The sequence below is a fragment of the Brassica napus genome, chromosome C1 (assembly GCF_020379485.1).
Source record: "Brassica napus cultivar Da-Ae chromosome C1, Da-Ae, whole genome shotgun sequence".
Taxonomy (NCBI): Eukaryota; Viridiplantae; Streptophyta; class Magnoliopsida; order Brassicales; family Brassicaceae; genus Brassica; species Brassica napus.
The window spans coordinates 1278982-1300221 of record NC_063444.1 but is presented as its reverse complement, the minus strand read 5'-3'; the positions used below and the strand labels follow the sequence as shown (position 1 = coordinate 1300221).

The 21240-nt window shown below is 36.8% G+C and overlaps 3 protein-coding genes and 2 pseudogenes across 5 annotated transcripts; all 5 read right to left on the bottom strand.

Moving 5' to 3' along the window:
* Positions 1-307: 307 nt before the first annotated feature.
* Positions 308-2848, bottom strand: LOC106450574 (acidic leucine-rich nuclear phosphoprotein 32-related protein). 2 transcript variants are annotated; one of them, XM_048745053.1, is made up of 2 exons: positions 885-2848; positions 308-820 (listed from the first exon to the last, which is right to left on the bottom strand). In XM_048745053.1, the coding sequence occupies exons 1-2, from the start codon at positions 2538-2540 to the stop codon at positions 767-769; spliced, it is 1710 nt and encodes a 569-aa protein (XP_048601010.1). In that variant the 5' UTR covers positions 2541-2848; the 3' UTR covers positions 308-766. The 2 variants fall into 2 exon arrangements, with proteins under 2 accessions (XP_048601010.1, XP_022550151.2); XM_022694430.2 differs by having other exon boundaries at positions 308-818; positions 891-2848.
* Positions 2849-3070: 222 nt separating this feature from the next.
* Positions 3071-4465, bottom strand: LOC106354048 (annotated as a pseudogene).
* Positions 4466-5121: 656 nt separating this feature from the next.
* LOC106450798 lies at positions 5122-6653 on the bottom strand. The gene is made up of 3 exons (XM_013892593.3): positions 6278-6653; positions 5977-6198; positions 5122-5447 (listed from the first exon to the last, which is right to left on the bottom strand). Exons 1-3 carry the CDS (start codon positions 6500-6502, stop codon positions 5385-5387), a joined length of 510 nt encoding a protein of 169 aa, XP_013748047.1. The 5' UTR covers positions 6503-6653; the 3' UTR covers positions 5122-5384.
* A 22-nt stretch (positions 6654-6675) lies between these two features.
* Positions 6676-8885, bottom strand: LOC106450717 (probable polyol transporter 6). Of its 2 annotated transcripts, XM_048745054.1 has the most exons (3): positions 8555-8885; positions 8372-8488; positions 6676-8217 (listed from the first exon to the last, which is right to left on the bottom strand). In XM_048745054.1, the coding sequence occupies exon 3, from the start codon at positions 8204-8206 to the stop codon at positions 6833-6835; it is 1374 nt and encodes a 457-aa protein (XP_048601011.1). In that variant the 5' UTR covers positions 8207-8217; positions 8372-8488; positions 8555-8885; the 3' UTR covers positions 6676-6832. The 2 variants fall into 2 exon arrangements, with proteins under 2 accessions (XP_048601011.1, XP_013747934.1); XM_013892480.3 differs by having other exon boundaries at positions 8372-8884.
* A 1592-nt stretch (positions 8886-10477) lies between these two features.
* On the bottom strand, positions 10478-13186 carry LOC106354059 (annotated as a pseudogene).
* Positions 13187-21240: the final 8054 nt, after the last annotated feature.

Sequence of the window (21240 nt, the reverse complement as noted above, 5' to 3'; positions counted from 1 at the left end):
AAAAAGATGATGAAGACCAGACGCTTTCAAGCAAACCAGCTCCAGTTAAATCACTCAATCTTCGATTTATTAACACAATATTCCTTAACTGGAAGTCTGGAACTGACACAAGACATACGTTTTCAAAGTATCAGTGATGTTTATGTCAGACTCCATGTCAATGTAATTTGATTGATTGTTAATCCGACCAATTTTAAGGAAAGATGGCTTAGGAGAAGAGGTAACCGTAAGCAGATTCTGTTCATCAAGCATACTGTTCTTTTTGTTGTTTCAGGTACATGCTTTGTGATGACCTGATGCCCACACGTATATCCATGCACACTTTATTATGAGAATGATCTATTTGACATGGACCGTCCGATTACACTAAACTAAAGAGCATCACATCTTCCCCCACGTGCTTGCATAGTAAAGCTTTACAATACCCCAATCCCACGTTATGTAACGAACATCTTTTTGCCTTAAGTTTATAAAATTTTTAAAAAACCATACATATTCCGCCAAATTGGCCTTTAAAGTTAAGTTGAAGAGTGTTTGGAGGCGGCAAAAAGACCAGACTTCCTAACTGCCATTTAAAATCCCAACGTCTTTTGCTTCAACACAAACTACTACTCATCTTCATCATCACTTGAAACATCATCGCTTCCATTATCATCATCGCTGTTGGAAACTGAATCTCCATCGTCATCTTCATCTCTCTTCCTCTTTAGGTTAGATGATGCAATTGAATACAAAGCCTGAACTTCATCGTCTGAATCTTCCTCGTCTACTTGGACTGCTTCTGCCATAGACTGAGCTCGGCCTCCTGTTCCATGCTCCTGTCAAAACCCATATGTTAGTCACACAAAAATACAGTCATCATAATAAACACACAAGGAAACAAATCTCACCTCCTCCTCCTCTTCTTCTTCTTCTTCTTCCCAGCTCTCGTCGTCATCATCCTCTTCCTGCTCATGTTCAATCTCTCCAACCAAGATGTTCCTCAGCAACTCATTCCCATGTTGCACACCAAGATCCATCTCTTCCACGCCATCTTCCTCCTCTATTTCATGTGTATCATCAACAAGCAAACCATCCGGTTCATATTCATCTTCCTCACCACTCTCGTCATTTTCTTCTTCGTCAATATTCATAAGTACATTTTGAGCTCCGTTGGCAACTAAACCGCTCACCCTCTGCTCCATCTCTTCCTCGCCCTCGCTCACCTCTTCCTCAATTTCATTTGTATCATCAACAATCAAGCCATCCTGTTCATACTCATCTTCCTCATCACTATCATCATCATCTTCTTCTTCATCCATATTCAGATGCTCATCTCGTAACTCACTGGACTGTCTTCCCGCAGTCACTTCGCCATCAGCATCAATCTCTGGATCATCTCCTTCGTCATCATCAGCCCCGCTCTCTTCTTCATCACCCTCCACAACCCCTTCGCCGTGCCTATTGCTCATCACATCTGGCCTCTCCTCACCATCATCTCCGTCATCATCATCAGCTCCGCTCTCTTCTTCATCACCCTCCACAACCTCTTCATCGCGCCCATTGCTCATCACATTTGGCCTCTCCTCATCACCATCTCCGTCATCATCATCAGCTCCGCTCTCTTCCTCATCAACCCCTTCACTATGCCCATTGCTCATCACTTCAGGCCTCTCATCTCCGTCGTCATCATCAGCTCCACTCTCTTCTTCATCACCCTCCACAACCCCTTCATTACGCCCATTTCTCATCACATTTGGCCTCTCCTCACCATCATCATCATCATCAGCTCCGCTCTCTTCTTCATCAGCCCCTTCACTGTGCCCATTGCTCATCACTTCTGGCCTCTCCTCATCATCAGCTCCGCTATCTTCTTCATTGCGCCCATTACTCATCACTTCAGGCCTCTCATCTCCGTCGTCATCATCAGCTCCACTCTCTTCTTCATCAACCTCAACAACCACTTCACTACGTCCATTGCTAATAACATTTCTCCTCTCCTCACCATCATCTCCATCATCCCCCCCCTCCTCCTCATCATCATCATCATCATCCTCCTCCTCATCATCAGACTCCGGAATCTCATTCTCCTCAGCATCCATCTTATCCAAATACTTCAAACTCTTAACCAACCCGAACACCCTAGCTCGATAGTCCCTCATCTTCGTCACGGGGCACTTATACAGATCAAGCGACACGAGCTCCAGCTCAGCCAACGGTAACAGATCCTCAAAAAGCCCAATCCGATTATTCGATAAATCAAGGTCACGCAGCGAGCCCAAGCCCGCCCGAACCAAAAACTCAAGCCCACCGGAGATTCTGTTGTCAGATAGCACGAGCTTCTGCAACTTCCCGAGCCGCGGGAACCGATCGAGCGAGGAGACGCCGACGCCGGCTATAGATAAGTGCTCGAGGTTTGGATACTTCTCGAGAATCCCGGGACGCGGCAATAGGCCCTTGGCGCACTTCACTGCGCCGTCGAGAGTGAGGACGCGAGTAGTCTCCGGCTCCGTTTCGCCGCCCAACGCCGTTTCAACGGCTTTCTCCCAGATCTCATCCATACGAAACGACACCGTATAAAACCTAATCCACTGATGTGTATAGATTATAAACCTCAAAACGCAAACCTCTGTTTATTTTTTATTTTTTTCTCCGATCGATTTTCAGAAACGAGAACAAGGATGAATCCGAAGATTTACCGGAGAGATCAAAGAAGGCTGTTTCGTGAAAACGAATCAAAACCACCCCCGAGAGCTTGTGCTCAACGAGCTATACACCAGAAACCCTAGTTTTTTTTTTTTTTTGTTTTTTTCGTTGCTATGAAAGTCGAAAGAACGATGGAAGAGAAGAAACACAAATCTTAAGAGAGAAGGTGAATCGAAAACGAATCCGAGCCGGTGATTTTGTGAGACGAGGATAGGTGACGTGGTGATAATCGACGGCGCAGATCGCTGATCTTTGTGTTTGTTCGTGATATTACGAAAGTATCCCCTCGCTCGTCGTTATCTGTAACACGTCATACTTTGCGCATGAATGTAAATACCTTCCCACCGTCATAAGGTTAAACCAAATTCAATTGCTAACCGAAGTATAAACCGTAACAAAGAATGTATTGCATTTGTCACACCAATTAGACCATAAATTTGTATATATTACCATAGAATAACGATCAAGAATTTGTCGTGTAACCAAGATGCATTACGTGTAAAGACAAGAGTAGCTGCTTTCAGTTATGGTTGAAAACTAAAGACTGAAGAGACATTCACACTGAAGACTAATCTAATACTGATCTTCTTTGCCTTTGGACTGTTGCTGGTGTGCATTATCTAAACTTTCAATGGGTTTAACCGATGGCTTGTCTCTGTCCATGAAACTCGGTTCAGGCGATGGATCCACGGCTCTAGGAGTTGTCGAACGTGTTGTGGAGAATGCTTTCTCCGGTGGGACGGCTGGTGTGTAGTTAGACGGGAGAAGATCGTCCCAATTCTCTAAGAGTTCTTTGTAGACTTTGCGTAGAGTTACCTCGGTTAGTCCCGTTATTTTACAAATCTCCGCTTGCGTCTTTCGTTTGTCTTCAAGCTGGCAAGCTAGATAGATAGATGCTGATGGGGTTTCTACGCGTGCAGAAGCATTTGTTGATCACCACTTCTCCAATATACGTTGCCAGCTCCTAGGAGAATACAGACACATTAGGATCAGAAAAGGTAATAGCATTTAGAAAAGTAAAAGTTTAGTGGTCACACCTGAGCAGACTTGTTAAGTTGAAGGAGAGTGCAGAACCTTGGCATATGAACTGATATAGAGTTGCTGTTGATTGGTTGGCTTAGCTGTAAAGCTTCTCCTAAGATCTTGATGTACTTTCCCAATCTCCTTTTGCTGTACATTGGATGCAATTGAGATCTCCTATTGTTCAAAGCAAAGCAAAAGGTATTAGACAGAATCCTGAAGAGTTGGGAGGCTCTTGAGCTTCTCTAATAGCTTGAACAAGACAAGCAGTAGCCAACGCCTCGACGCTTCTGTTCCTCAAGCAAGTAGCTGAGCAGCAATCCCTAAACAACTCGAAAGCATGCTCGGAGATATCGCAATCCAATCCCAAAATCGACGCCACGTCGACGATCTGCATATAAGCCCTAAGGCTATCCACAACCACCGTCGACGACGACGAGTTCGTCGAATTCGAAGCGAGCTCCAGGGTTCGTTCGAGCTCGGCGAGGTGGCCTGAGAAGGAGAGGGAGGAGCGAGCGAAGATCGGGTTTGGTTCGAGGGACCAGGTGGAGAAGGCGGTGATGAACCCCGTGGGCTCGAACGGATCTTCTTCATCGTCGCCGATGGGAGACGGTTGCGCTTGCGCGGGGGGTTGGAGATCGGCGGTTACGAGGGTGAGAGGAGTGTCTTGCGCGCGGAGGTGGAAGAGGTGGTGGTTTTGAGTTTGGCGCTCTTCTACCACGCGGCCGCATGAGGAGCATTCAGTTATTGATTCAGTTATTTAATAAATGAACAGTACACACTTCGTGTGTGTGGTGTTAGTAAAGCTAATTATTTATACGACGAGTAAAAAAAGAAAATAGAAAACCGGGTAAAATTTATTTGGTTAACCGGAAATGTCTTGGTGATATCATAAATTTTTCTTTTATTTTTTTTTTTATTTTAATACTTTTATAAATAATAATATGAATAAATTTTATTAAATCATACGTTAAAATGACAATTATATAAACTCATACATTTAAAACTCTACGTTTAATCAATATATATGTATTTATATAGCTGTCGGAGCTGAGCGGATATCCAGTTCTTAAAATTTTAGTATTTGTGAATTGCTTGGTTTTTAATGGATATTTATTTTTATTATTTGTTTTGTTTCGAAACTTTACCGATATTCGGAAAATCAAATAATGGTTCGAATCAAATTTAATGGATAAAATGGATAAAATACCCAACCCTGATTACAACTACTAGTCTCGTTCCAGGTTTTCTAGCAAAATATTTCTTGTAATTTTCATGTTTGCGTTACAGAAATCGCATTTGCAATTGTGTTTTCTGCAATAGCGTGATCGGACAACAGATATCAGGTTTGGTTTCATTGTGAAACCTTGATTTGATGCAATCTGCAGTACCAAAACGTTGGCAGTGGGTGAGAAATGGGAATCAGCCAGTATGGCACTTATTCAGGATTTATTGAACATCTCAGAAGAAGTATAAAAAAACCATAAAGACTCATGTTTATACATGTATATATATGAAAGTACTAGCTACCAATTGGTAGAATCCAAAAGGAGCAATTGATTTCGAGACAATAATTTTTAATCTCCCAAAACTGAACTATTCATTTGATAGTGTTCATCTTTTGGCTTCAGCGAGTAGGAATGAGCTTAGGTTTATATGTGTTACCAATACATCAGCACTCAGCTACTTGCTGCTGGCTTGTGTAGAATCTTGTTGAAGCTTCTTCCCAATACCCTTGCGCTCTGAGAATAAACCCAACAGAAAAAAAAAGAGAGTTCAGATGAATTATCCCATTCAATAAATGCAAGAAGTTAACTTGGAATCATGGAAACTCTAACCATACTTTGCCAACCAACCAACTTATTCTACAAGTGGGGTTTTGCAATAACTGCAAAAAAACTTAACCGAAAGCTATAGCTATCTAGAATATCATAACATGTTTTTTAAGCAGACTGAATCACATGCTACCATGTTACTGAAACATACCCAATCTCCAGAATCACTAGTCATAATTGTTAAACATATGGAGACTTGGCACTGGTATTTCAATGTCTGGATAATCAAAGCATATATACATATGTATCAGATCACCAACAATAACAAGATTCCTATTTGAACATTACTGTTTACTCCATCCCATTTATAGAAACTATGAAGACTACTGCAACTAGAGGCAAATTATACCATCCATTACTGATTCTGAAGTCACTAACCTACTACTAGAGAATCCATTCAAAAAAAAAACACCAAACTTTATATCAGAATCATCACCATTGATCGGGAAGGAGTAGTTGGATCAAGAGAGATAGACCGAGCCACCGACATCTTGGCGATTTCACCAATAGCAGCGTCTCTAACCCCAGGAACATCGCTGGTAAGCTCCTCATAAGCAGCAACAAACGCCTGTTGCCAAAACTGAGGCAACTTGATCCGACGACTGTTAGTATACACATCCCACATATGCTTCACCACTCTCTCCCTCTCCTCCATTTCCTACAAAACCCACAAACTCAGCTTCGAAATCTCGACAAAAGAGAATTAAACAAAGAGGGAGAAGTAAAAGAGTTAAAACCAAAACGTCTAGGCTCTCGTGGTTCGTTGGGATCCCGATATCTTCCGATAACCGGTTTAGATCTTCCGTGGATAACCGGAGAGTGACTGTACCGGTGAACATCGACCAAAACGCAAGAAGCATAAGAGCAGCGAAGGCAAAGAACTTGTAACGTCCTCTTCCGAACAAGACCGAATCGGAGCTATCCTTCTTCTGATTCGTCGGAAAGACATCGTCCTCCTTCATCTCGATCTCAATGACTTTGCGTGGTGGTGAGGATTACAACAGAACCTGAGCTCAGTTTCGGTACATACAGTGTCGGCTCGATTTTGATCTGAGCACAAGTGCACACTCTCTTTCACTAGTAAGTGGGCCAGTGTTTGCTAGTAACTGGCAATGTATGACCCGTTGATCTAAAATTGGTAATAAAATATTAAAAGCTCTACGCTGATCTTGACCGTTGGTTTATAATTTGATAAAGTCCACACACAAATAACACTAAACGGCGTCGTATCGATTACTTAAAAAGGTAGTCGCTTTCATTTAAAGCGAAATTAAAAAAAAAAAACAAAAACATTAAACGGTGCCGTTCTCGCCGCGTACTTTATGATCACCGTCTCTTTGAAAAAGCGCTTCGATCTCTTCGAGCGACTTTCCTTTAGTCTCCGGCATGAGGAAGAAGAAGAAGTTCCACGCCACCGCAGCTACTCCGGCGAACATAAAGAAAGCTCCTCCGGTGGTTATCGCCTTAGTCAACGAGAGAAACGACATCGACACGGTGGCGTTCATTACTCTGTTCACCGCAACGCCGAGACTCGCTCCTTGCGCTCTAAGCTTCAACGGGAACACCTCAGAGCTGTAGACCCAAGTTATTGGGCCAAGCCCAATAGAGAAAACCGCGACGAAACTGTAAGCTGAAACTATGCTGAGCACCAAAGCCCAAGCTAGCTTCCCGCCTGAGTTCTGGGCCATCGTAAGCCCAAATCCCAACATCGTCAACGCGCAAACCATTCCTCCGACGCTGGTCAACAAAAGCTTCCTCCGACCTACCTTGTCGAGCAAGAAAGTCGCCGTGAAAATAAACGTCGTTTTCATGATTCCGACACCGATTGTGACCAAGAACAGCTTGTCTTTAGCCGTTATTCCTGCTCTTTTAAAAATCTTCGGACCGTATAACAGCACGGCTTCGATTCCCGTCGCGTGCTGGAAGAAATGAATCCCTAATGCGGTTAAAAGAACCCGTCTTACCGCAGGAGTAGGTCTTAAAATGAGTTCTTTCCAAACACCTTCTCCGTGTGTCTTCTTGTTCTCCATCTTCACCACTTCATCCTCGCACTTGGGGTCGATTCCGGCAGCTATTTTAATGTCTTGAAACCGTATTTTCGCCTCTTCGGGCGAGTTCGACACCAAGTCTAGTACCTTCTTCCCCTCTCCGAGGCGGCCTTGTAGGATCAACCACCGTGGAGACTCCGGCATTTTTAAGATCCCGAAGGCCAGCACTAGGGACGGGACCGCGGCTATACCTAGCATCAGCCTCCAACCTATATGCATCGGTAGCTTGGAGAAGAAGTAATTCACTAGATAGCCTAGTAGAATCCCTATACTGATGCAAAGGTGAGGTAGGGAAGCTAAGAGTCCTCTATGCGAAGCGGTTGCTATCTCGGCCGAGTAAACCGGAGCAACCATTAGAGCAAAACCAACTCCTAGTCCGGCTGTGCATCGACCCGTGAGGAGTACAGGATAACTCGGACCCCAGCCCATTAGTATTGAGCCCAACATGAAGAGTACTGAGGCCAAGACGATTGTGTAGCGCCGTCCGATCACGTCCGACGTTCTTCCGGCGAGTAGTGATCCAACGAGTGCACAAAGGTTGAGAATACCGGTGAGAACTTCGATCTGAACATCGTTTGTTTTCAACTCTTCTTCTATAAAGACCATCGCTCCACTCATTACACCAGTATCTATAGAACAAATTAATACAAAAGACATATATATAACTCTAAGTTCTTATAATCATAAACCAACAACGTATCAAATTTTAATAGCTTTGAAAATTAAAATCTCAATTATATTCAAACGTAATTATAGTTTTGAGATTTCTTATAAAATATTTACCGTAACCAAAGATGATGGAGACGATGGAGGCGACAATAGCACATTGAAGTGCGTATCTATTAACTCCTGTCGGCGTCTCGGTCAGCTTCTCGACCGTCTTCTCGGTCGGATTCTCGCCTGATATTTGATCGGCCATGATTAATTTCACCGACAAGTATTTAGAAAACTATAGAGTATGCAGACCTTAACTAATTAGTGTCTCTCCCAGTTGTAAGCTTTTGTCTGAAAGTTAGTTATGAGTTTGGTCTTAAACTCTCTACACTATCAAAGAAGATACGTTGATTATATATAGAAAAAAATAGATATGACAACACATAGAAGAAGACTGTACTCGTGAAAGCCACAAGTTTGAAAGATGATTTAGTTATTTGAATCCAGTTGACAAGGGTCATCCACAACTTCTTTTCTTCTATATATTTTTAGAAATTTGGTTTGCGCGATCAAATACTTAAGACCCGATCAACGACTTCAATTTCGGACGGTATCTACGTGTGTAATTACTAATTAATAACTAACAGTTTTATAAGATGTGTCTAAAACTTGATCAGTGACATATACTACTAGTTAACTTATGATTTTGGATAAGATTGTACGTATCTATAGCCAAGTTGACTTTTTGGGGCAACCGAACGTGAAATTTGACCAGCTAAGATTTTTCTGTAACTTGATATGAAAAGATATGGGTAGATGACACGAGACTATTAATATTGGATACTGGATATTGTGATAAGAACTATATTTAATATTTGCTTTTTGTTTTAATTCTCGTGAATATTTTAAAATTCTTATGTCACTGTGTAACCAAACACATGTTTTGGCTGGATCCATGGAGTCAAAGGTCAGCTATGGAGAGTGTAAAACGTCATGGGTCCATTTTAATAAGTTTTTCAAAGTTTGAAATTTTAGATTATTTAATGAAAAAGTCAGGTGGCTATTTGGATTTAAGAAAATCTAAAAGGGGTTTTGATTTGATTAGACTTTGAATCATGCGAAAAGCCATATATGTTTTGGTTAGTCAAGTAAATAGGCACAAATAATTTGTATATCTACCGCAAATTCCCTATAAAGAATTCAACTAAGTAGATTATGATTTTTTGTAAAAGTAATATCATATATGTAACATTTCATCTGCATATAGAATGCCTTTTCTCAAAAAAAAAAACATTTCATTTGCATATGTAGCAGAGAAAAACTGTCATGTTATTATTATACTTTATTCATTCTGTATTTAGGACCAAGGAAAGTATTATTGTTAAGAGCCACTGTAAATAATTTTTTTCTCTCCAAATCAAAAACAAATTCAATCTACACTAGAAGAAATTGCAAAAAATATTCAATCTACACTAGCTTCACCTAAAAAGTCCAGACATAACTTACACTGTTCTTCAAAACTTTTCATATCTAATCGATGCAAAAAAAATCCTAGAAACTAGGATTATTGAATCGTGAACAACGAATAACTTTAGATACTAGTTTATCATTGAGTTCAATTGATGCGTTTCTATTTTTAAACCAAACCTATAAATCATAAGAAAATAAATAAAATATAATTACTTGATATTAGCCAAAGCATGATTAATGGAGAGGTTTTAGGGTAGAGTTTTTAACAGAATATAAAAACCTCGTCCTAAAAACTCCCATTAATCGTGCTCTAATGAGTTAGTGTCATGTTTTATATATGTTCGTGGTTTTAAATTGTTAGCTCCAAAAAAGTCGTTTTAATAGTTAAACTAAGTTGACCTTTTGGTTTTAAAATAAGATCACTTTTTGATAAATCAAAATAAATAATGTTTTACCTAAGATCATCATCATTTCATAAATACCCCACGGACTTCATTCACCAACTTTGTACTGTTCTATTTCCGAGCGAGTGGGATTATTGGACTCTTTCGTCAGAAGTTTATACTGTTATTAGCCATCATACTTTTCAACAAAAATGTTCCACAAAAGGAGTTTATTAAAATATGAAGGAACAGTCACTGAAAAGAAAAATATAAAAAGAAAATATATCCCAATATCTAAATTAATCATGTCGATTATAGACTTTTGTTTATACTTCTTCCATAATGTTGATAAAACTATAATCTATATACAACGGAAACAAAATTATAACAATAAAATTTCATTGATATCATTTCTTCGTCTTAAAATCACACGCAAAGGATCTTTAACTGAAGTAAAAAAAAATAATTAAGAGAACTTAAGGTCTTAGAAAGCAAAGAAACAAGGGATGAGTTCAGGCTCCGTACTCTCCTTGATCAAACTTCTCTTCAGGGTAGAACACAGCAACCACTTCGTTCCCTCCAAACTTCATACCATTCATCCCGCTTCTTGCCCTCGACGATCCATCTGTATCACCATACTTCAAGAATACCTGCACATGTACATATATCTCCAATGAGATTCTAACTATACATAGAGAGAGACCTTGCCAAGGCCTTCAACTGGCTCACCGCTGGGGCTGGGACGCGGGATCACAACGTTTGTCAACGAACCTGCATTAAAAGAGTTAAACAACAAGACACTGCTATTCTCTTCTAAGAAAGATAAAGTGGTCTATACAGTCTCCAGTCTGATTATGTTAGGTGCTGATTCTTTATAGCAAAAGGCTGTAAAACAGACATATACAAACCAAAGAAAACAGAGAGACAAATCAATACTCTTTTTAAAAAAAAAATCTTGTATCTCCAAATCAATATATAGACATCTCTTACCAAACTTGCTGCCTTCTTGTCTCATGTCATCCATTATATCTCTAAGCTCGTCCTCATTAACAACTTGATACAACTGTTGTTGCCACTGGTCCCGGCTGTAACATATTAACCTGAAAAGCAATCTGCTGTTGTTCCTTGGTTTGCACGTCTCACTGTAAGCGTCTTATCTCCCATTTTGATGCCGTTTAGGGCAGCGCACGCGATGTCTGTAACAGCGACATCTTGGTAGACGCAGAAAGCGTATCCTTTAGAGTTGCCAGTCTCTCTATCTTTTACGAGATCAAAGCCCTTGAGGGCGCCAAAGATCTCCAGCAGCTCCCTGGCTTGCAGCTCGGTGCAGTAGTAAGGAAGCCCACCGACGAAAATACGGTCTGGGCCCTCGAGCCCACCTAAATAACGAAAATAAAAAAATAACTGGAGACAAACTGAAAAAAAATAAATAACGAAAATAAAAAAATAACCAAAATAAAAAAAAATAACGAAAATAAAAAAATAAAAAAAATAACGAAATAAATAACGAAAATAAAAAAAAAAATAACTGGAGCTAACCTAGATTATCTGATTTTTAAAATAATTATACCAAATTCTAACCGAAATCCCAAAATAGGTTATTTTCGAAAAAATTATAAAACCGAAAATAACCAATTTTATTTTCGGTTTATTTCGGTGGGATTGTTGCCAAACGGAATTAACCGAAACCGAAAATAACGAAACCGCATGCCTAATTCAAATACTAAAACTTCAAAAAAAATACTTGGTAGAAAGGTAATATTAAAAAAACATACCTCAAATATAATCCCATCCAAAGACATTGCGTTACTCGCCTCTTCAACAGAACGCATCTCCACAAAAGCAAACTTCTTCTCATGGTTTATGTAAACATTAACAACAGCATCACCTGGACCAGCAGTGTTTCCACCAACAGCAGCCATAACTTGACTAAAAAATGTAGCCACCGACTGCAACGCAGGAAAAGTAAGTCAATGTCAGTATCAAATGCTGGAACATAGAGAAAAAAAGAGAGTGGATGTTATTAACCTGTTCATTTGCTTGAGGGGAAAGGCCACCAACATAGACTCTGCGAGCATGCCTAGTCGCCTGAAGAAATGGTTAGAAACAGAGAAACAAAATAGCAATCTTATGAAAATCAAAAGCTAACCTGCTGTGTCATAGCCTGGATTGGCATCATAGGGAGTCCTCCAAATGCCTGCAGGACACTGAAGAATTAGTTCAAGAAAAGCACATACCTGTCCGGTTGGTAAGGACATTATGTTGGGGAACATTCCAGTAGCTGGTGGTACGGGAGGAGCTTGGGTAACAGCAGCACCAACAGCTAACATAGCAGAGGCTGGAGGTGCCATGTCGAATCCACTCACCCGCCTAGTGCAATAACATCATAGACATAAAGAAAATTTAAAAATCAGTTCATATAAGAGTGTACTAAAGCCAGGAAAAAAAATAATATGCAACCTTTTCGATGGAGATCTATCCTTGGAACGAGAACGAGACCTACAACGGCGTCTGTCATCTCTACGCCTATCATAGTCACGGTCACGGCTTCTGCGGTGGTCATCATCATCATCTCTGCTACCACGTTCTCTTTTATCACTACGGTCCCTGTGACGACTGCTTCTGTGATGACCACGCTCACCATCTCTGTCTCTACTACGTTCAGAGTCCTTATCACGGCTCTTCTCTCTTTCTCTATCTTTACACTCTCTTTCATTCTCACGCGTTTCCCCCTAACACACGCAAAAATTAGACGGAAAAAATTAGTCCGGTCCGAGTATTCTGTTTGGCCCAATCTGTATATAGGGTGTAACTAGAAAACAGCGTAATTGTGGAATTTTTGAATGGTGAAGCGCCACGAAATAGCAAAGAGATGTTTAACAGATGGCATGCATCCCTCCGTTCTGTAATTGAGCGAACATTTGGAGTTTGGAAAAAAAAATGGAGGGTTTTAAATGAATTTAGGAGGTATGGTATTTCTGTACAAAGATGTGTTATATTTGCTACAATGGGCCTTCACAATTTCATCCGTCAAAGCAACATCAGAGATGTTGAGTTTGAAGAGGCAGAAGCAGGAAATGATGTTCTGCATGGTAATCAAAATATCAGTGATGATACAAATGATGATCAGAGTGTTCGAAATGAGGATGACACGGTGGCTGGAGCATATATGAAAGCTGTTCGTGATCAGATTGGTAAGGATATTTGGATTGCAAAACATTGTACTCGTTAGATATTATTGTTTTGGCAATAAAGATGTTTAGTTTTAAGCAAAGTTTAAATAAATATTTGTGTTTCTTTTTAACATTATTTAATTTAAATTAAAAATTACTTTCATTTCATTCCATTCCTTTGAAAAGTTACCATTTGTGTTACAAAAATATTTCTCTGCAATTATTCATTCTATTTATTTCATTCCATAACTTCCATCGTTCCATTAGTTGGCATTCCATTTTTTTTAATTCCTTGCATTCATAGCATTTCTAAAGTTGATTACCAGTTACACCCATAATTTATTAATTTTCATGCCTAGTTTTTTGATTTGACTATTTGTTTGGGTGAAAGGCTTATTTTTTGGTCCAAAGGCAAAGGGAAAATATTTTGACAGATCCCAATTATTTTTTATAGGGTTTGGGCCGAACGTAAGCATGCTCTTAAGCTTATTATGAGTAGTGGGTACCAACCAACTTTACATGCATCATGCATGAGAATTGAGAAAGTCACTCTCTAACCATTATTTTTCTGTGACTGGATTCTGTATGGAAGATCGGAAGTTGAACAGTTCCATGATCTTTAGTTGGCAGATTAGCTCAAACTATAAGCGTCAAGTTAATTCAAACGTATGTATATATATACACAGAGCCGTCCTGAAATTTTGGGGTTATAGACAATTTAAGAAAGATCTATAATATTATTTGTAAAGTGAATTTCACATTCAAACTCTCACGCTGAAAGTTATACCGGTTAATAATGTTTATACATTTAATGAATAAAATATATTAATTAGTCAAAATAATAAAAACGAATTTAAATTCTTTTGATTAGATAATTGAATAATTAGAGTAAAAATTATCAAAAATCTAAAAAATATATTTAAAATAAAAAGATCAATTTTTTTATATATTATGTTGTTATCTGAAAATATATTTTAATAAAATTTAAAAATAAAATACATAAAATACATAACTAAATATTAACCAAGTAAAATCATTAATTTATATAATTGAAAAAATAATATTAAGCGATTTCTAAGATGTATTCAAAATGAAAACATAAATAATAATTTATCATTATAGTATTTTAATTAGCAATAGATGTATTAATAAATAATTATAAAATGTTTAGGTCTGCATGTGCAAAAGAATCATCTAGTTTCAATAATTTGAGGACCCGAATTTTTTATATACAAATTTAGGTACCTACTTATATATAAAAAAAATTCAAAAATTTTGAGAGTTTTAGGCGAATGTTTCATTCGGCTTTGTCCAAGACCGGTTCTATATATATATCTTAACGTAGCTAAGCGGATCCAAAAGAGCTAACTTACTACGTGTGAAGGAACACTTTATCTATTATATTAAAAGTGAAACATTCTGAAAAAATCTACTTATACAAGGTTAGTGCACCCTTTCATTAATTTACCTAGACCAGCTAAATAATCTTTCTAAATATCTCCTAAGATTATGATCCAGAGTATCATTAATATCCTTAGAATATTATCTATAAAAATCTACGATTATATCCTTAGAATATCATTCTTATTTAGTATTACCTTTATTTTACTAAGTCATATGGTTAACATATAATACACTATTAATTCACGTGAATCATAATGTCTATATTATAATCTTAATCGATGGCCAATACATCACCAAAACCAAAATTATATTCGGATATATTCATATAATAATTTATGTATTTAGACCTAATTTTGAAAATTTTAGGTTTGTGTTGGTTCTTTTCCGTTACAAATCCATAATTAAAATACCCGTGAAACACAATACTTTTTGGATACATAACGGGTCCAGATCGGTTCGGATATCTAATACCCGAAAAAGACTTGAAATACCCAAAATCCCAAAAATATTTGAAAAGCCAAAAAACACACAACACAAAGACATATCCGAATACTCAAACAAATACCCAAAATATTCAAATATCCAAAAAAATCCAAAATTTTACCTGAAATCTGATCCGAGGAACCAAAAAATACCTAATATTATATTTTAAAATTTTAAATTGTACCTAAAACCCGAAACTATAACCGAAAACACAAACCTGATAACTAAAATTATTCAGTTGAAATTTTCAAATATAACTAATATACACAAAATATTTTGGGTATTTTTGGATATACGATCGGGTCTTGGGTAAGACATGGACTCGACAAACACATGATGGTCCAAAAAATATCCAATAGTTACTTTGCTTTGGACCTGGACCAAATCCAAATATGTATTTTTTAGTCGGTTTCGGTTCAATTTTTGGGTATGAGTAAAATGCTCAAGCATAAGAGAGAATTACATAAAAGTGTGTACATACAAAATCTCAAATAAATTAATTCATAAATTATATAATTTTTTTTAAAAAAAATTCTTCCAAAAACAGTATATATACTAGATAAACTCGGCTCAATCCTTTTAGTAAAAAAAAGATTGAGCCGAGTTGACAGCTGTGTGGACCGTTGGGCTTACCAGCCTTGACCGTTACAAAGGACGATGCTACCACATCGAGTTCGTTCCAGGAGAATAATACAATTTTTAAGATAATAATATATAATAATTAGAATATACTATTTTATTTCAAAATATATATAATCCAAAATAATCCGCGCTTCGAAAGCGCGGATCAAAATCTAGTATACACTTAAAATCTATTATATTAAAAGTGAAACATTCTGAAAAAATCTACTTATACAAGGTTAGTGCACCCTTTCATTAATTTACCTAGACCAGCTAAATAATCTTTCTAAATATCTCCTAAGATTATGATCCAGAGTATCATTAATATCCTTAGAATATTATCTATAAAAATCTACGATTATATCCTTAGAATATCATTCTTATTTAGTATTACCTTTATTTTACTAAGTCATATGGTTAACATATAATACACTATTAATTCACGTGAATCATAATGTCTATATTATAATCTTAATCGATGGCCAATACATCACCAAAACCAAAATTATATTCGGATATATTCATATAATAATTTATGTATTTAGACCTAATTTTGAAAATTTTAGGTTTGTGTTGGTTCTTTTCCGTTACAAATCCATAATTAAAATACCCGTGAAACACAATACTTTTTGGATACATAACGGGTCCAGATCGGTTCGGATATCTAATACCCGAAAAAGACTTGAAATACCCAAAATCCCAAAAATATTTGAAAAGCCAAAAAACACACAACACAAAGACATATCCGAATACTCAAACAAATACCCAAAATATTCAAATATCCAAAAAAATCCAAAATTTTACCTGAAATCTGATCCGAGGAACCAAAAAATACCTAATATTATATTTTAAAATTTTAAATTGTACCTAAAACCCGAAACTATAACCGAAAACACAAACCTGATAACTAAAATTATTCAGTTGAAATTTTCAAATATAACTAATATACACAAAATATTTTGGGTATTTTTGGATATACGATCGGGTCTTGGGTAAGACATGGACTCGACAAACACATGATGGTCCAAAAAATATCCAATAGTTACTTTGCTTTGGACCTGGACCAAATCCAAATATGTATTTTTTAGTCGGTTTCGGTTCAATTTTTGGGTATGAGTAAAATGCTCAAGCATAAGAGAGAATTACATAAAAGTGTGTACATACAAAATCTCAAATAAATTAATTCATAAATTATATAATTTTTTTTAAAAAAAATTCTTCCAAAAACAGTATATATACTAGATAAACTCGGCTCAATCCTTTTAGTAAAAAAAAGATTGAGCCGAGTTGACAGCTGTGTGGACCGTTGGGCTTACCAGCCTTGACCGTTACAAAGGACGATGCTACCACATCGAGTTCGTTCCAGGAGAATAATACAATTTTTAAGATAATAATATATAATAATTAGAATATACTATTTTATTTCAAAATATATATAATCCAAAATAATCCGCGCTTCGAAAGCGCGGATCAAAATCTAGTATACACTTAAAAGCAAAATTAACATCTAATTTAAATTGGTTCATGGTCTCAACTCTCACGTTTTAATTAACAAGGACCACAAAATCAAATTTATAATCCATTAATTGCTTGCTTTAAAAATATATAAAAAGAAAGAAAAATTAGTTCTTAGAAAAAATATTACATAGAACTATATAATAGAAGTAATATATAAACCATTATTCGGTTAGCCAAAGTTTACACGTACCTTACTTGTCAAAAACGGCAAATACCAAATAAATAGAATCAAACAAAGTTGGTAACGTATGAGAATTATAGACACTAACTATGATGCAAATTGATCTAGGAATTGTGTAATTGACTTTATGACTTATGAGTGAGGAAAATATATATTCGTTGGAAGTCAAGTTGAGGACGACGTGCGTGTGTTTGGGTAATTGTTGGCTCGTGGACAAACAACTTTTATATCTCAAGTCTCAAGTTTATCAGCTGTTTATCACATCATACCTTATATGGTCATAAACAGTCCACATGTTTGGTTCTGCGAAATGGAAGAGTTACGATCTACAATCACATCATCTAACACTAACAACGTACGCAAGAATATAAAATTGTTAGAGCAAAAAAAAAGAATATAAAATTGTTCCCATATAGGACTAATTAAGATGGGATCAGCGAAGTCCTAAACATTCACATTAACATAGTGAATTTTGAATTTTAGTAGACAAAGAGCACAACATTATACAAATAATATAAATTCAGATTCTTCCTATGATGGAATTATGATATTCACTTTGATTAAGAAATTTGTCTAGGTGTGTATAATACTCACCATATTCACAATTGGGTGTTATGGTGATTGGTGAGTATAGCACCTAGTAATATAACAAATTTGTCTCAAATAGTATCAAATGATGGAAAATGGTAGTATTATATATAATGCTTTGTTTCTGAAAACATTTATCATCTTTAGCAGATTCGCGCGGAGATAACAAAATTCCAGAAGATATTGTAACGCCCCGACCGTCCATAACTAATGGGCCATCCACGTCTGCTTTCTCGGCCCGTAGGTTCCATCCTATCCCACAGTCGGTCCGTTAATTTTTCCAAGGCTCGAAATCATTGTTTACTGACCATGCAATTACCACCCGGATTTTTCCCGTGCTTTGGCCTCACTCGCACGCTATCGCGAATCACTTCCCGATAGGTCACCCATTCTTCCACTACTCCAGCTCAAGCACGCTTAACTCTGGAGTTCTTTCAGGATGTGCTCCGGAAAAGGTAAGTCAACTTTGGTGACATAGGTAGCCAAATCAATTATGTTAAGCCTTTTCACATATCACAATTCGGGATGTTACAATTCACCCCCTCTCAAAGAACGCAACGTCCTCGTTGCGGCCCACGACAGGTCTCAAGACGCCTCTCAGGTCTCAACTGAGATGGCTAACCTGGCTCTGATACCACTTGTAACGCCCCGACCGCCCACAACTAATGGGCCACCCACGCCTGCTCTCTCGGCCCGTGGGCCCCATCCTGTCCGACGGTCGGTCCGTTAATTTTTCCAATGCTCGAAATCATTGTTTACTGACCCTGCAATCACCACCCGACCTTTTTCCGTGCTTTGGCCTCACTCGCACGCTATCGCGAATCACTTCCCGATAGGTCACCCATCTTTCCACTATTCCAAGTCAAGCACGCTTAACTCTGAAATTCTTTCAGGATGTGCTCCGGAAAAGATAAGTCAACTTTGGTGACATAGGTAACCAAATCAATTCTCTTAAGCCTTTTCACATATCAAAACTCGGGATGTTACAGATATATGATCGTAAACCCGAACAAATCACTAGATATCATAGACAAAAGATCAAATATATGATCATACAAACTGCAAAGATTAAAATTCTTTAAAAGAAAAATATTTTTAAAAATGAATGATAACATTTCACAAAAAGTGTTACAAAGATAGTTATTAACTAATAATAAAACGTGTAAAGTAATATATTCTTTGAAGGGGAGGGAGAGTCTCACAAAGCATGTTGTGACTACTCAATGTGTTGCAAAATAGAAGATCCTCCATTTATTTCCTTCTTTTATTTTCTTTTGTCGGTACATTATTGACTATATATTAATATTTTATTTTTTTATCTTAGTTTCTTATTTTTAGTTTTAGGCCGAGTTAAAATCTTACCACCACCAGCTAAATTCACAGCGGTGAAATCTAGCTACTAAACTAATTAAAAGCTGGCTGAAAACACAGTACATGTTCTACTGCAAAACAGGAAAAAAAACATAAACAACAAAAAAAACTAATCTAGTCCAGACAAAATAATATAGTTTACTAGATTTAGATGTATCTGGGTATAATACCTACTTATTTCATTTATTGAAGATTCATTATAATACAGGTTTAGTAATATATAGCACTTATTTAATCTCAGTAATATGCTTTTTTTTCTTTTAATCTCAGTATATGCTGTAAGAACCAAATCAAATAGATACAGTTGATCGAATATTTGAAACTCAAGATTTCACAGAAAGATCACCGTTAATCAGTTACAAATTAACCATTAGTGATAGATGATTCCTTTCATTGCGTATTATCGAACTAACATATGATCAATGCAATAACCAAATATTTGTATCAAAACCTTTTTCTATCAATCATGCCCTTGTGGGAAAGATGTTTTTAGAACGATGTTCATTTGTATTATTTAAATAAAAGTATTTTTATTTATGAGTGACACAAAATAAGAATCTACCATAAAAACAAGGTATTGCTTTTGTGACCATGAAGCCTCTCTCTTTTAGTAGAAGGAAGAAGCGTCTGGTGTCGTGGATCATCAGCCTCTCTTTCCTTTCCTTACTTCCTAAGTATAAGACTTTAACTTTCTCCTTGAATAATATTTTCCCAAGAAAATACGTAGCTGTGTTAATTTTACTGTGCAAATTAACTACTATTCGAGCTTAAATTTAAACGTACGAAAACAAATATTACTACCATGCACATAGATCTCCTATCATCTTAACTATGAGGTATCACACTCACTACAGCACAGTACATATTCAAATATTACCAGTACAAAATTTAAAGAATAAGGCAGTGGAAGAATTTTGGTAACGAGAGAATCCATTGGTCGATCAGTAAAAGCATATTGGCAGAGTAGGAATATAAGATATGATCGTTCATTCGTTTGTTTTAATATATGATCACGTGTGTAATAAACATAACTTGTTCTAGTTACCAACATTATTTATGAAAATTAATCATCTTCTTATTCTAAATTCCGGTCATGTAGGTAAGATTTTGTCCTATTTGGAGACATTAGTATACGCAGAACATTTAACAGTCAATATTTTATTTAAGCGTTCCGTGTTCGTTATTATAACGTATACTACCGGTTTTAGATAAATAGTTGTACATATAGGTACATCTGTTTTTTTAACCGAATCAGCTGTATGAAAACATTGACAAAATAACCAAGTGATACTGTGTTCCGTGTTCGTTATAACGTATACTACCGGTTTTAGATAAATAGTTGTACATATAGGTACATCTGTTTTTTTTAACCGAATCAGCTGTATGAAAACATTGACAAAATAACCAACTGATACTGTGATAGTCTAATGGTTTAAAACTTTAAAGCAACAAGACGTTCGGAGCATAATGAAAACGTATAGTTCACCTATATGTGTTTTTTTTTATTACCGAACAGCAAAAATATGTAATTTAGTGGTTTGTATTAGACCATTTCCAATGGTATACTATTTTTTCTCTATAATCTATTATAAAATAAGATAATCCTATTATAGAGTTGGTCTATTCTATAGTAAATTGAAGAAGAAAAAAATAGTGTACCATTTGATATGTTCTTAGTGTTGTCACTTGTCATATTACCATTTGAGTTGAAATTCACAATATATATATTTTCATAACAAAATGATGTGCTATTATTCGAAACACATTAAAAAAAAAATCGAAAACATATTTGATTTTGATATAAAA

What these genes read in the sequence shown, in the direction of transcription:
- LOC106450574 (XM_022694430.2), bottom strand. Translation starts at nt 2,540, where the DNA reads ATGGATGAGATCTGGGAGAAAGCCGTTGAAACGGCGTTGGGCGGCGAA. An exon ending in AAGAAGAAGAGGAGGAGGAG is followed by an intron (nt 819 to 890) that starts GTGAGATTTGTT and finishes GGGTTTTGACAG; the next exon opens with GAGCATGGAACAGGAGGCCG.
- LOC106450798 (XM_013892593.3), bottom strand. Translation starts at nt 6,502, where the DNA reads ATGAAGGAGGACGATGTCTTTCCGACGAATCAGAAGAAGGATAGCTCC. An exon ending in ACGAGAGCCTAGACGTTTTG is followed by an intron (nt 6,199 to 6,277) that starts GTTTTAACTCTT and finishes TGGGTTTTGTAG; the next exon opens with GAAATGGAGGAGAGGGAGAG. An exon ending in CTACTCCTTCCCGATCAATG is followed by an intron (nt 5,448 to 5,976) that starts GTGATGATTCTG and finishes GTTTATTCTCAG; the next exon opens with AGCGCAAGGGTATTGGGAAG.
- LOC106450717 (XM_013892480.3), bottom strand. Translation starts at nt 8,507, where the DNA reads ATGGCCGATCAAATATCAGGCGAGAATCCGACCGAGAAGACGGTCGAG. An exon ending in CTCCATCATCTTTGGTTACG is followed by an intron (nt 8,218 to 8,371) that starts GTAAATATTTTA and finishes TTTGTTCTATAG; the next exon opens with ATACTGGTGTAATGAGTGGA.